Raw genomic sequence first — 15179 nt, 5'->3', positions numbered from 1 at the left:
ATGCAGACTTTTCCAGGCATTTGAGTGAACACTTTTAACTGAAAAAGTGTTTGTTTATTTATATAGGCCTTTAGTGTGTATTATTTGACAGAATAACTAGCCTAACAGCAGACAATGTTGTCCACTGAGGAACTGGTTGGACATAAATAATTTGGACACTCCTCAAACATATGTTCAATAGGCCTGTATTCACAGATGAAGATTCAAGACCAACTGCTACTTTCCAACCTGCTCTCGTAGCCCAACTGGACAACATGCTTACTGTTCCACAGAAGACAGCACCCATGACCGGGCAGGACATGTATGATATGGATCCTCATACGATGGATAAGGTAAAAAATATTGGGATAATCTTATCCATTTAATGGAAGATTCCCTGAAGGGCCGCTTTAAGTTGTCCTATTTAGAAAGTCTCATTCCAGGGCAATGGAAAATCCTACTTTCTAGCAAACTGAGTTTTAGAAGCATAAAAATAAATCACTGCCAAAGTCCATGAAAGCATGAAACAGGGTATCAGATAAGGTGTATATGAAAAATGAATTATCAGGCTATTTAGATTACTTGCCTACAGCATTTAACATTCTAAATGTGGCATTGTACAGGTAGTACTATTTTTGCTTTACTTTTGAGAGATGACTTTCGCAATTTTTGTTTTTTAAGAATGTGGATGTGTTAGCTGAATGACTGTAGACAGTTGTTATGAATAAAAAGTGGGTGGTTTTATGTGGTCTCATCTGAGGAGTGAGGCAGGTGAATGGAAGCCTTGCCCATCAGGCCTTCTCAGCAAATAGCCCAGTAGGAGAGCTCTAACTGGGTTAAATTAGCCGTCAAAGTCAGCTATGGAGAAGTACTTGGCACACATTCAAGTTCCATCCATAAAAGGACCTGACACCAATCAAACATGGATGGATTTGTCAAACAGCAGCATGCATGTGTGTGTGTGTGTGTGTGTTACAGTAACACCTATAGCATCATTGCCCAGGGTTATACAGGAAGGTTGAATTAAGATCCTCACCTCTTTTCTGATTTATGTTGCACATGTGCATGTTGGGGGGGGTGGCTATTCAATCAAACTTTACACACAATAAAACATATTCTTCATGTTTGAATTCATAATACAGTACAATGATTTATTACACAAGATTATACTGATAAAGAATAAAGAATATGGAATGTTTGAATGAACTCAATCTCTTATTATTGTGGAAACAGGCCGAGTCAAATATAATCTGGACTTGTGCCAGCCTCTACTGAAGATCTTTGTTCATGCAGTTTTGTACATGCATGAGCTACCAATTCATTTAGCTAATTCAGTTTCTATCTTTGAGATTCTCCCTGTAAGTGCTATATAAATTAAAATGCTATTTGAATTAAATCCATGATTAATCTCCCGATAAGGCGAGTTGTAGTTGACAAAGTGTGTGTCAGCCTGTTGGTAAGAGTTACTGTTGTATTTATTCTGAAATCAGGAGATGGGGGCACTCAGGAAAGGGTCACCACAGCTATTTTTGGAGTTGTTTTTGACAGTACCATTGGTCATGTCTAAAATTAAACCTTTTCGGGTGATAAGCACAGGAGACCTTTGCCTACAAAGCTTCATTATTGATTTTGTCGGTCATTCAACTTGCAGTGCGCTAAATTTAGATGCTTTGACATCTAATATTGAGCTAGTTAAACAATGACTAAGACTTTGAATACAGCAATATTACACTCTTTATACCAGTGTCTGATCTGCCTCCCTATGTGAAGATATCTTAGTACTGTAGGTACATATATACAGACCTACTGTAAATCATGTTCCTGTAAGAGGCTTCTGTTGAACCTAATGAAATAGGTCACACCTTTGCCACGTTTTCTAAGCAAACACAGTCATCTATGAATGTCAACTATTTATATGTCAATGACTAAGCTCAAATGACCATGTTACCTGTTCTACTAAACAGACAAACTTCCAAGTCTGGTCATTCATGCCATCAAATGGGATACAGAGTTACTTGTACTAGAAATTCTGTTAAATAGCAACAGTAATAGTTAGCTGTATGTCTTTTCAAAGGTTTTAGTTTAGATCAACCTTACCCTGTCTGATTAAATGTCTTTTTTTGCCTGCTTTTGGGTTTGTCATTACGCATATGAAAGATTTTCTCACTGCAATACTTTGCTGTTCAAATTGACCTGTGGTGATAATTCACATTCTATAGCGTAGCAAGCTACAGTGCCTTCAGGAAGTATTCACACCCCTTGACTTTTTCCACATTTTGTTGTGTTATAAAATGGGATTGAAATGGTTTGAATTGTAACTTTTTCGTCAACAATCTACATAAAATACTATGTAATGTCAAAGTGGACAATAAAAAATAAAAAAAAGTGTTTGAAAAATCAAACACTAATACATCTTGATTAGATACTGTAAGTATTCAACCCCCTGAGTCAATACATGTTAGAATCACCTTTGGCCTTTGATTAGAGCTGTGCGCTTTTCTGGGTAAGTCTAAGAGCTTTCCAAACCTGTATTGTTCAACATTTGCCCATTATTCTTTAAAAAATTCTTCAAGCTCTGTCATATTGGTTGTTGATAATTGCTAGACAACCATTTTCAGGTCTTGCCATAGATTTTCAAGCAGATTTAAGTCAACTCCGTAACTAGGCCACGCAGGAACATTCACTGTCTTCTTGGTAAAACCTCTGTCCTCTGAAAATTTGTCCTTGTGTTTTAGGTTATTGTCCTGCTGAAAGGTGAATTCATCTCCCGGTGTCTGGTGGAAAGCAGACTGAACCAGCTTTTTCTCTAGAATTTTGCCTGTGCTTAGCTGACTCTGTTTATTTTTTATCCTGAAAAACTCCCCAGTCCTTAACGATTACAAGCATACCCATAACATGATGCATCCACCACTATACTTTAAAATATGGAAAGTGGTACTCGGTAATGTGTTCTATTGGATTTGCCCCAAACATAACACTTTGTATTCAGGAATTTTTTAAAATTGGTTTGTCAATTTCTTTTGCAGTATTACTAGAGTCATATCGTCTCAGAAATTGTAGATATCATCTGACCACATGTCCTTGGCTAGATGGGGTGAAGGGTTAGGGGGTGGGCATTTGTGTGGGCCTTCATCTTCCCCCGGCCAGCCCCCTTTACCAGAGCATAAAAACAGCAGAGGTCCTCATTCAACTACATTTACAGTTCACTGACTCTGCATACACACACACTCATGCCAAACACACACTTACCACACACCTAGATACACACGCGAGTGATTTAGAGAGCTAGACAAGATGCTGTGCGTCAGCTCCTTCATGGGCCAGATGGGGAAGATGCCTTGTAGCCTCAGCTCTGTGCTAGAGACAGTCATCATGGTAAGACACACATTTCTGAAGAGTTTAGGTCAGAAATTCTGAATAATCTCATTTGGGTTTGGTTTACTTGGGTTGATTAAGTTTTCAAAAAATTATTTGAACATTATTGCCTTAACAATGTTATAATTTGACTTTCTACTCTGCATGAATGTTGTCTGAATTAACTCAAGTCTTCACACATATACTGCTCCATGTTGTTTGAGAGGAAGTTATGGGTGAGAAGCTTTGTCAGACGTTCAGTTTACTACTTTGTCCTCTCTTCATACCTGGATGAAACTATGTATCTTGGTGGCGAAATGTATTTCAGAGCCACCATAACACAGAGCATACGGCATGACGCAACTTTTATGTCTTTGAAATGATTCAATTTTTAAAAAATTGGTTTTCAACGCTTCTGTTTCCGCAGCTGACATTTTAGATGAATAAACATTAGAGAGAGAGAAAAGGGCTGAAGTTAAACATGAAATAGATCTTCCTTATCCTTACCCTTACTGTCATTCTTCACACTTTCCTTTACTGTGCTTTAAATTCTGTACTCTACTCATGACGTGCGTATGTAAAGTGTCCTTGGACTTGAGAAATGCCACACCTGAAGTTCCGTTGGGTAAATCATGTTATTCTATTCTCAAGGTATTCTAGGAATGAATATTATGATGGTTACTTGTGAGGGCTCTGTCCCTCCCTCCCCAGGTGGAGCAGATCCTGTCGGAGTTCAGGCTGAAGAAGGAGCAGTTGAAGGAGGTGATGAAGAGGATGATGAGGGAGATGGACCGGGGACTGCGTGTAGAGACGCACCAGGAGGCCAGTGTCAAAATGCTGCCCACCTACGTCTGTTCTACCCCTGAAGGATCAGGTAGAGGCATATACCTCGTTAATATAATGCTTTCTTGTGAAATAACAATGTAAATGCATGATACCTAGGCTATTTGTACTAAATGGGGGATGGCACATGAAAGAACATGACATTTCTTATTAGAGTTATTTGACATTCAATTTGTAGTGCTTTAAAAAACAAAAAATAAGATAGAACAATGTTCTTATTCCAGAAACCCCTGCTGTGTGTGTTTGATCCTATATGACACCGTTCTGTGTGTTGCGCTGTGTCAGAGGTGGGTGATTTCCTGGCCCTGGACCTGGGGGGGACTAACTTCCGTGTGATGTTGGTGAAGGTGGGGGAGGATGAGGAGAGGGGATGGAAGGTGGAGACCAAACACCAGATGTACTCCATCCCTGAGGACGCCATGACAGGCACGGCTGAGATGGTGAGAGTGCAGTGTACTTAGAAGTGTTCACCCAGAACTGCACTGTATCGACTAGTGTAGTGTCCCCCATAAATCATCATGACTCACCATCCTCTCTCTCCCTTCATCCTTTTCCCTCCTTCCCCTCTCTTTTCAGCTCTTTGACTACATTGCTGAGTGTATATCAGACTTCCTGAACAGACAACACATCAAGCACAAGAAGCTTCCTCTGGGATTCACCTTCTCCTTTCCTGTACGACACGAAAACATAGACAAGGTTGGAGATGGACTAAGTACAAGATCTGCACAGGGCACAGACTTCAGATTAGAGATTTGATACGCAAGTGACTATCTGAGTATCTGAGTTAGTGTCTTAGTTCTGCTACCAACCCAAACCCTCTGTGTTCCTCCCAGGGCATTCTACTGAACTGGACCAAAGGGTTCAAGGCGTCTGGAGCAGAGGGTAACAACGTGGTGGGACTACTGAGAGATGCCATCAAGAGGAGAGGGGTAGGATTTTCACTTCAGGATTAGGATTCTATGTTTATGATACATAGAATAATAGATATGTTGTGATAGACATGCTATGATACATTTGTAAAACATGCGTATTAGATTCATGCAAATAGAGCCGTACTGAAATGTTCCTTTACTCTTCAGGACTTTGAGATGGACGTCGTTGCCATGGTGAACGATACAGTTGCCACCATGATATCCTGCTACTATGAGGACCGCAGCTGCGAAGTGGGAATGATTGTGGGTAAGGATGCACACGCACTCGCTCACGGATGCACGCACACACACACACACACACAGGTTTATCAGCAATTTATCTCATGTTACCTACCAGCTCTCTACCTCTCCTTAAAGCCTACTATGTTGCTATTTGTCTGTAATACGACACACAAATCAAATGTAATATGAGCATTGTCCTGTCCTCAGGTACTGGGTGTAATGCTTGCTACATGGAGGAGATGCGGACAGTGGAGCTGGTGGAGGGGGAAGAGGGGAGGATGTGTGTGAACACAGAGTGGGGGGCCTTCGGAGCCAACGGAGAGCTGGAGGAGTTTAGATTGGAGTACGACAGGGTGGTGGACGAGACATCACTCAACCCTGGACAACAACTGTGAGTATTGGGCCTTACACTGTTTATCTCAGCACAATAACCTAATTAGGCCTTCCTAAGTTTAGGAATCTCCACTGGTGATAAAACTACCTTTAATTGGCATAAAGTGGCTAAAAGAATTGATTACTTTCCAGGAATTTGCAGAAATTTAGTTTATCTTGTGCAGTACTGGTTGCATGTATATCCAGACATGTATAAAGGTGTCCATTCTTAGAGCTCAAAGTATGTGAGAGTCAAGAGTTTCTGAAAGACCTGTACTTTCCTGTGACACAATGCACATGCAGCCTGAGGATGAGTACAGATGAAAACGTGCCTCTCTCTCTCACCTGTCTACAACACTCACCTGACACTAACCTGCAGCCTATGTGTGGTCACTAGGTAACCCTCTTGTTTTCCAAGTCGAGGCTAGTGGCAGCCCAGTCACTACACATCAGGGTCAGATTAATGAGCTCCTGTCCAGCGCTAGCTAATGTCAGCCAGGCTAATGGCTGTTTACCGTCTACTCTGACAGGCCCTTGACACGGGCAACCGCTGAGCTGAGCCTCACTCACCCTAGCACTTTATCTCTCTCTCCGCCCCACAGCGACCACACCGAGAGATCGCTCTCCTGCTTTTCAATCTCTCACTTTCTTGTTTCTCCCCGGCCTAGCTGGGAAATGATGATGACAGGGATGTAGGTTCACGTGTTGTGTGACGCACAGCTCTTTTTCTCTCTTCCTCAATCCACTTGCTCTGCCCCGCTGCTTCACTCAACTCTCCCTTCTGCCCCCTTTCTCTCTTCCTTCCTCGCCATCGCTCCCGTAGCTATGAAAAGCTGATCAGTGGGAAGTACATGGGAGAGCTGGTGCGGCTGGTATTGTTGAAGCTGGTGAACGAGGAGTTGCTGTTTAACGGAGAAGCCTCTGACCTGCTGAAGACTCGCGGCAGCTTTGAGACGCGCTACGTCTCCCAGATAGAGAGGTGAGGGGTCACGACACAACAATGACATTAGAATTACAACTGTCAACACTATTACAATGCCATCGACACAGTTCCAACTCTTTGTGTCAGTGACTGTCTTCTGTTCCGAGCCAGTCAAAGCTTCCCTCACTAAGTCTAAGTGTGTGTTCTCGCCCTGTGTGTTCCTCAGTGACTCTGGAGACAGGAAGCAGATCTACAACATCCTGTCTACGCTGGGCGTGTTGCCGTCGGAGCTGGACTGTGACATAGTGCGTCTAGCTTGTGAGAGCGTGTCCACGCGGGCAGCACACATGTGTGGGGCGGGGTTAGCCGGCGTCATCAACCGTATGAGAGAACGCCGCAGCCAGGCGGTGTTGAAGATCACTGTGGGCATCGACGGCTCCGTCTACAAACTCCACCCCTGGTGAGGAGGGAGTCACCAAGTATAATGTTCGTCATATCTAGCGTCAATGTCATGTTTTTTATTCTAACTCTGATATTAATCTCCCTCCACAGTTTCCAGGACAGGTTCCACAAAGTTGTGCGGGAGCTGACGCCTCACTGTGACATCACCTTCATCCAATCAGAGGAAGGGAGTGGCCGGGGGGCGGCACTTATCTCGGCAGTAGCCTGTAAGATGGCAGCTTGCATGCTGACACCCTGAGAGTCGTAACAGCCTCCCACCTATAGGGGACGATGCAGGTGAACCAGGCTTAACTCTGACCTCATACAGTAAATTATACCTCATCTAGGGTGATCCAGCTCTGGCCTCCTCTTGAAGCTTTCACAGAGTAATCTGTAACTCCTCATTGGTGAGAGAAGCAATACGGGTGTGGATAACTCACTGTACATAAAAAATAACCCCACCACGCAGCACACACAACATGGGAAACACAGAGACAGATTCAATCATCACTTTTCCCAGTGTACAGTATTATACAGATGTGTTTTTGAACTGATGAGCCTCTGACAATTCCCTGCAGTCCCACAATGTATAAGTGGTGAGTCCCAGAAAGCAATGAACCCTTGTTTAAACATGTTCTCAAGCTTCCACTGATTGCAGGTATTTTAAGCTTGATTAATAATGTAATATAATGTTAAAGGGAAAAAGATTGGCATTGATTTATAGCATCAGTATGTTTTTTTAGTTTGATGCTGTCTGTTTAATCCAGAGATGTTACCGTATATAATTTAAAATTTAAGGGATTATCCATTTCAAATGTATTGCAGTGCAGTCTTTCACTTACTGTTCGTGGGAAATTAAATATTTCTTTGATAGTGTATTTATAAAAGTTATGTATCTGTGATGAGCGTAAAGGTCTTAATTCCTATTATGTATATCTAAGAATGATAATGTGCTTTGTAATGTGACAATTTTTTATTGTTGTAAGTAAAGTTGCTGTATCATACAAATATTGAGTTGTGTGCCTATCATCATTTGAAATTGAAGGGGCCAAATAACTGAAGTGGCTTTAGTGTACATGACCATATCCTGTCATAAAGAACTGTCAAGTTTTTGTTTCTGTTTAGTAAAGTGAGCAACTCACACAAAGTTTCCCAGGCAAACACCCAATGCAACTAAATAGGACTGTGAACTACAGTCATACTCAGTGGTGTAAAGTAAAAATGCTTGAAAGTTCGACTTAAGTCGTTTTTTAGGGTATCGGTACTTTACTTTACTTATATATATTTTTAACAACTTTTACATTTACTTCACTACATTCCTAAAAAAAATGATGCACTTTTAACTCCATACATTTTCCCTGACACCCAAAAGGACTCATTACATTTTGAATGCTTAGCAGGACAAGAAATGGTCTAATTCACAAACTTATCAAGAGAACATCCCTGGTCATGGCTGATACCTCTGATCTGGCGGACTCACTAAACACATGATTCATTTGTAAATGATGTCTGAGTGTCGGAGCGTGCCCCTGGCCAGTGGCGGATTTAGGCAGCCGCCCAGGGCAACATCTTGCCGGGGGAGGCACGGGGCACCTGCACAAAAGAATTTGTGACATTTGAGCAATCGGTTTTCTATCGCTCATTTGCACGTTACTTCAATGATATCATGTCACCTTGTGTGACTGTGGGTCAATTAACCTTGTCGGAGTGGGAACCATGACCATCAAATAGCGCACCTTTAACTTTGTACAGTACTAATACAATTAGTAAAATCAGTCACAATACGAAATGTTACCAAATAAGCCACATAATATTGTGAATATATAGTTTCACAGAAATATTGTTGCATTTTTTTCTGCTTTGTGCGAAATTGTTAAGAAAAATCGCCGAGGAAGCCATATAAGGTAGAACCGCCACTGCCCCTGGCTATCGATAAATTTAAAAAACAAGAAATGTATGCCGTCTGGTTTGCTTAATATAAGTAATTTGAAATGATTTATACTTTTACTTTTGATACTTCAATATATTCAAAACCAAACACTTAAAAACTTTTACTCAAGTAGTATTTTACTGGCTGACTATCACGTTTACTTGAGTCATTTTCTATGAAGGTATCTTTACTTTTACTCAAGTATGACAATTGGGCACTTTTTCCACCATTGCCCATACTCATGGGTAACATGGTATCTTCACTTCCCCTCTTGCCATATCCCACTGGATCCTCTCTCACACCATTTTGTCCAAATCCACCTCCCTCCCTGTCTCTTTCTCGTCTCTCATCCTATCACCTTTCCTGCTCCTTCTCCCTATCTCCCTTTTCCACCCCCAGTGGAATCCTGGTCCTTATTGAGAGAGAGAGAGAGCGAATGTGGCCATGTATGGGACTGTGGTACACACTGCAGGCCTATTATAAGAGGGCAGAAGATAACATGAGCCATACATAAACTCTACCCAGCATCACACCTAGTCCTGGGCACAGAGAGCCACTATACCACACACAGACATGGTGAGTACTAGAACAATGACTCAATATTATACATCATTTGCCATCTGACTTTACTCATTGTTTTAATATAGTGAAACTATTTGTTTTTAAATATTTTCTTTCAAAAGAAACATTGAATAGTCAAATCATAGAGCTGGTTGTGCTATTTGCAGCAATATTTTTGTATTTTGTGATGGAAAATTGAGTGGGTGGAGCATAAGACGTCAACCCTGTTTGTTACCCATAGATAGGCTAGAAATGTTTTAACAATTACATTGTTAAAACATGCATTCAATTGCCATTCCCTGTTGCACACAACAAGCTTCCATTTCCCCAGTCACAACCCAATCGCACAACCCTGTTACCTTATTTGGCACTTCTATAGTCCTTTTTAAAAATTATTATTATTTAACCTCTTGAAAAACGTTTTTTATGAAGTTGAACATGTGCTCTTTATGACAGAATATTAAAATGAGGTGAAATAAAAAATATAAAAAATATTTGACCAAGTTACACTTCTCAAAAGGCACTGAATTGGTGGAACGACCCTAGAATGTTTTGGACTGTAGAGAGTAAGCCTAGATTTAGGTTTCAAATTTTAACTAAAAAGTACGACTTCGACAGTCAAAAACACGTTTATAAACTCAACAAAAAAAATCAACTTTCCTGGACATTTCTGGGGGGGAAGGGCCCTAGCCCCCCTCCTCCGATCCAACAGGTCCCAGATGTGCTCAATGGGATTGAGTTGCGGGCTCTTCGCTGGCCATGGCAGGACACTGACATTCCTGTCTTGCAGGAAATTACGCAGTGAACGAGCAGTATGCCTGGTGCCATTGTCATGCTGGAGGGTCATGTCAGGTTGAGCCTGCAGGAAGGGTACCACATGAGGGAGGAGGACGTCTTCCCTGTAACGCACAGCATTGAGATTGCCTGCAATGACAACCAGCTCAGTCTGAGGATGCTGTGACACACCGCCCCAGACCATGATAGACCCTCCACCTCCAAATCGATCCCGCTCCAGAGTACAGGCCTCAGTATAACACTCATTCCTTCGACGATAAACGTAAATCCGACCATCACCCCTGGTGAGACAAAACCGTGACTCATCAGTGAAGAACACTTTTGACCAGTTCTGTCTAGTCCAGCAACGGTGGGTTTGTGCCCATAGGCGACGTTGTTGCCAGTGATGTCTGGTGAGGACCTGTCTTACAACAGGCCTACAAGCCCTCAGTTCAGCCTCTCTCAGCCTATTGCAGACAGTCTGAGCACTGATGGAGGTATTGTGCGTTCCTGGTGTAACTCGGGCAGTTGTTGTTGCTATCCTGTACCTGTCCCACAGGTGCTATGTTCGGATGTACCGATCCTGTGCAGGTGTTACACGTGATCTGCCAGTGCAAGGACGATCAGCTGTTCATCTTGCCTCCCTGCAGCGCTGACTTAGGCGTCTCACAGTACGGACATTGCAATTTATTGCCCTGGCCACATCTGCAGTCCTCATGCCTCATTGCAGCATGCCTAAGGCACGTTCACGCAGTGTCTAAACGACCATTCCACAGGTGCATGTTCATTAATTAATTAATTAACAATCATGGGAAACGGTGTTTAAACCCTTTACAATGAAGATCTGTGAAGTATTTTGGATTTTTTTACAAATTATCTTTGAAAGACAGGGTCCTGAAAAAGGGAAGTATCTTTTTTTGATACGTTTAGTATGTGTCCTACTATTTTAATCAGAAATTAGAAATGACTAATTCCTTAGAAAGTCGTTAGTACTTATTTATATTGAAATCATACTATCTCCGGATGACCTTGGTCAAGCAAACCTGGGCGTTTTACTGTAAAAATATGTGTTAAATGTATGTGACATATTACTCATTTTTATTCTTTCACATAGAATACATGGTTTCCATTGTTACGTGTTGACTTGGTTATTCTTTTTTGGATTCCTCTGCTCTCATTCGTTTACGACTGGTGACAGTGATATGGCCATGCGTAAACCTCCTGTCTATTTTCCTGGTTTCTCAGGCCAGTAAGAAGGCTGGTAATAAGAGACAGAGAGGAGCCCAGAAGAGCTGCTCCAATGTCTTCTCCATGTTCGAACAGTGTCAGATACAGGAGTTCAAGGAGGTGCGTGGCTACAGTACACTTACACTGGCTGGTCCATAGACATCAGAGGAAACGTCTCATAATATTAGACATACATACATTTTGGATATTCGTAATTTATTTTACGATGAAGGTCAAATTCTGAGGGGGGGGGGGGGATCTATTAACAATGGATGTACTGTGTTTATCTCCAGGCTTTCGGCTGTATTGACCAAGACAGAGATGGTGTGATCAAAAAACAGGACCTGAGAGAAACCTATGGACAGCTAGGTATTTTAAATTGTCTCACTTTACAAAATGTGTGTATGTGCATGCGTGTGTGTGTGTGTGTGTGTGTGTATGTCGATTTATGTTTTTGTGTACCAGGGAAGCTGAACGTTAAGGATGAGGAACTGGATGAGATGTTGAACGAGGGGAAGGGTCCCATCAACTTTACTGTGTTCCTCACTCTATTTGGAGAGAAACTCAACGGTAAGACCCCATCCCTCTGCTTCTCCATCCTTCTGCTGCATGCCTCTTTGGTTTCGGTTCATGTTAACGGAACTATAACCCTCCCTTTACAGGCACAGACCCCGAGGACACCATCCTCGCTGCCTTCAAGCTCTTCGACCCAAACGGCACAGGTTTCGTCAACAAGGATGAGTCCGTATAATTTGAACCTCTACAGATTGCCAAAATATGCAATGACAATATGGGCAATGAATTATTAATTAGCTGTGTATTCTTTAAAGGTTTAAACGGTTACTAATGAACCAGGCGGATAAATTCACAGCAGAGGAGGTTGGTATTATTTTTTCTCTTTTTAACCTACTTTTTTTCTTTCTTCTCACAGTTGACATTACTTGAGAGAGAGATAAACCATCCTATCAGCAGTCCTACATAGAAAGTAGGCCTTTGGTCAATTCACATTGTTGCCTAATCCCCCTCTGTCTTTTGATGAAATTCTCAGGTGGACCAGGCGTTCTCTGTGGCGCCAATTGACGTGGCCGGCAACATCGATTACAAGTCACTGTGTTACATCATCACCCACGGAGACGAGAAGGAGGAGTCCTAAAGGCTCTCAGCAAAAAACCCTGACCCCCGACCCATAACCCCTGATAGGGCAGAACTGGAATCTCCTCTGTGGTTGTCTTTTGCCAATCCAGTAAAGAAATCAAATCAACACCTGTCTGTAAAATGTTTTTGTTTATTTGTGGTTACATTTAGATACAAATACTAACTGTACTGTACTATCACACTGTTGAATGAAAGTGTTGTCCTCTTTACAGTCATATAAACTCTTGTTTCTGACAGCTGTTGCCGATACTGGGACCAGAACACTCACAAACTACACTTCACCACTACAAAACATGTTCAAGTCAACCTAATTACCTCCCCACATCCATCTCCCCCTCAAACACAGCACGATTTAGATTAAAGGTTTAATGCAGCCATTTTTATATCAATGTCAAATCATTTCTGGGACACAATTAGGTACCTTGCTGTGATTGTTTTCAATTAAAATGGTCAAAACGAAACAAAAATAGTTTCTTAGCAAGAGCCATTTCTCAAGCAAGAATTTTGTTAGGACTGTCTGGGCGTGGTCTGAGTGGGGAGTGGAAAACTGAAAACTAGCTGTGAGGATCTGCCTTTTGATGTCACCAGGCAGATCAAAAAACTCTATCCCACCAAAACAGCCAGAAATGTCAGGCTCTTACACTAAAAGGGAATTATCATCATTTTCACAATTTCACAGATTATTCCAACCTCAGCGTGGAAATACAGTATATCTAAAACACAGAAAAATCACATTGTTAACTGCACTGGGCCTTTAATACCCCAAATGTGAACTGTAAGGTGCATCCAGGAGAAAGGGCACACTGCAATGAGCCTGTGTAGTTCCAGTCAGAGCTATGCATTTAGAATACAATTCTAAATATATGGCTCTGGTTCCAGTCATTTAGGCCTCGGTTGCCGTGGATACAACAACAAACCCGTTAACTCCACTGCCAAACAGCCACCACATCTATTGGTCAAACAGAGCTAGACAGACAAGGTTCACCCAAATTTCTAAGCCAGGCTGGGGATACAAACTACCTAAGTCCCTGCTTCTAAGTCCCTACGGTTAGGTGTTTGTAAGATTTGTGTAGTTTTTTGCCATGTGAGATGTAGTTGTTGCAGAAGAAGCAGAGATGCCTATATCTTCTGGAGCTGAGGGTAGAGTAGATGTGGGGATAGATACATCCATAGCGTGGACACCAGATGGGGTGAAGAAAGAGGCAAAACCGGTCAAGAACTGTGATTCCTATTTAAGAAGGTGGGTGGATTGATCTTTACTCTGTTGAATTAAAGTGACATCTTGGTTTAAAACAAATGTTGCATCCTCATGAAAAACACCATATTGTATTCATGTCCATGTGTCCGCTACAATTAACATTAAGAACAATAGTAAAAAAATATATATAAAAAAATGCAATGAATTCATGCATCACATAATTTTAGACTATTTCAATAACTTTGCTGTTATCATCTGAAGGCATTTTATTTCTGGTCAACAAAAGCTGTTTTAGTGCTGCCTCTCACCGTCCATCCGATAGTACCCTCTCTTACATGTGAACTATGCAGCAGGACGTAGGAATGTCAGGCACTAAACAGGCTCCTTAATGTTTCAACTGGTCAAGCTCTTCCCTCAGACAATGATAGAAGTTCTCTTGCACAGTTTGTTTTCAATTACTTGTGCACCTTGGTTGGACTGCAAGGTAGCGACAGTACACTTACTCTGAAATGCAATACATTTAGTGAGTCTGATCTGATGTTAACAGGCATCTGGAAAGCCAGGCACGGAAGAAAGAGCACAATAGCACCATTTTGTGGGTAAGTGTCATCATTGTTAATAACAGGCCAAATATACATTTACATGAACTGATGCAATACATCAACACGTTAGATGTTGTTCTGTGTTTTCACGTAGTTAAATAACATTTGCTTAGATGTTGTTCTGTGTTTTCACGTAGTTAAATAACATTTGCTTAATCTAAAAGCAGGATACCAGTCAACACCGTGCTGGTCCAGATGGAGAGAACATGGACACTTTCTCACCCGGTAAGTTAGTAAGGAAGAGGGAATTTCTTGCACCTTATATGCTAGTGTTAACATACATTTTTACCGAAATATGAATGACTTAATTGGTTCAACTCTTCCAGGTGTGAGCAGAGATCCTAACACGCAACAGAAGAATGGAGGCAGTGACGAAGGCAAAGCCTCAGGAAAACAAACCAACGAGAAGAGCTCGAAAAAATCCCAAACATGTACCCTTCTTTAGAGACACAGCACTTTGAATGGGATGCCCAACACCACGTTTTACTTAGTGCCATATAATCCCATCGTATTGAGTCTTTATGATCACCCCAAGTTCTCTTCCTTGCCTGTTACTGTGATGAATCATAGAAACAACATAGGGAGAATATATGTTTTGAGGGGAATGACTGTGTAACTGCAATCCATGCCTATCACTTTGCCTACCGAACAAAAGCCTTTTGTTATT

The 15179-nt window shown here is 41.7% G+C and overlaps 2 protein-coding genes across 3 annotated transcripts; both read left to right on the top strand.

The window, feature by feature from the left end:
- LOC109882794 (hexokinase-4-like) lies at positions 1 to 8407 on the top strand. Of its 2 annotated transcripts, none has more exons than XM_031806010.1 (10): positions 1 to 332; positions 4045 to 4207; positions 4462 to 4616; positions 4753 to 4872; positions 5010 to 5105; positions 5256 to 5355; positions 5538 to 5721; positions 6526 to 6681; positions 6851 to 7084; positions 7177 to 8075. In XM_031806010.1, the coding sequence occupies exons 1-10, from the start codon at positions 171 to 173 to the stop codon at positions 7322 to 7324; spliced, it is 1518 nt and encodes a 505-aa protein (XP_031661870.1). In that variant the 5' UTR covers positions 1 to 170; the 3' UTR covers positions 7325 to 8075. The 2 variants fall into 2 exon arrangements, with proteins under 2 accessions (XP_031661870.1, XP_020330467.1); XM_020474878.2 differs by lacking the exon at positions 1 to 332 and adding an exon at positions 3172 to 3354 and having other exon boundaries at positions 7177 to 8407.
- Positions 8408 to 9488: 1081 nt separating this feature from the next.
- LOC109872399 (myosin regulatory light chain 2, atrial isoform-like) lies at positions 9489 to 12818 on the top strand. Its single transcript, XM_020463609.2, has 7 exons — positions 9489 to 9571; positions 11576 to 11677; positions 11851 to 11926; positions 12023 to 12127; positions 12220 to 12298; positions 12388 to 12436; positions 12606 to 12818. Exons 1-7 carry the CDS (start codon positions 9569 to 9571, stop codon positions 12708 to 12710), a joined length of 519 nt encoding a protein of 172 aa, XP_020319198.1. The 5' UTR covers positions 9489 to 9568; the 3' UTR covers positions 12711 to 12818.
- Positions 12819 to 15179: the final 2361 nt, after the last annotated feature.

Source organism: Oncorhynchus kisutch, linkage group LG3, assembly GCF_002021735.2.
Source record: "Oncorhynchus kisutch isolate 150728-3 linkage group LG3, Okis_V2, whole genome shotgun sequence".
Taxonomy (NCBI): domain Eukaryota; kingdom Metazoa; phylum Chordata; class Actinopteri; order Salmoniformes; family Salmonidae; genus Oncorhynchus; species Oncorhynchus kisutch.
This window is presented reverse-complemented; position numbering and strand designations above follow the sequence as displayed.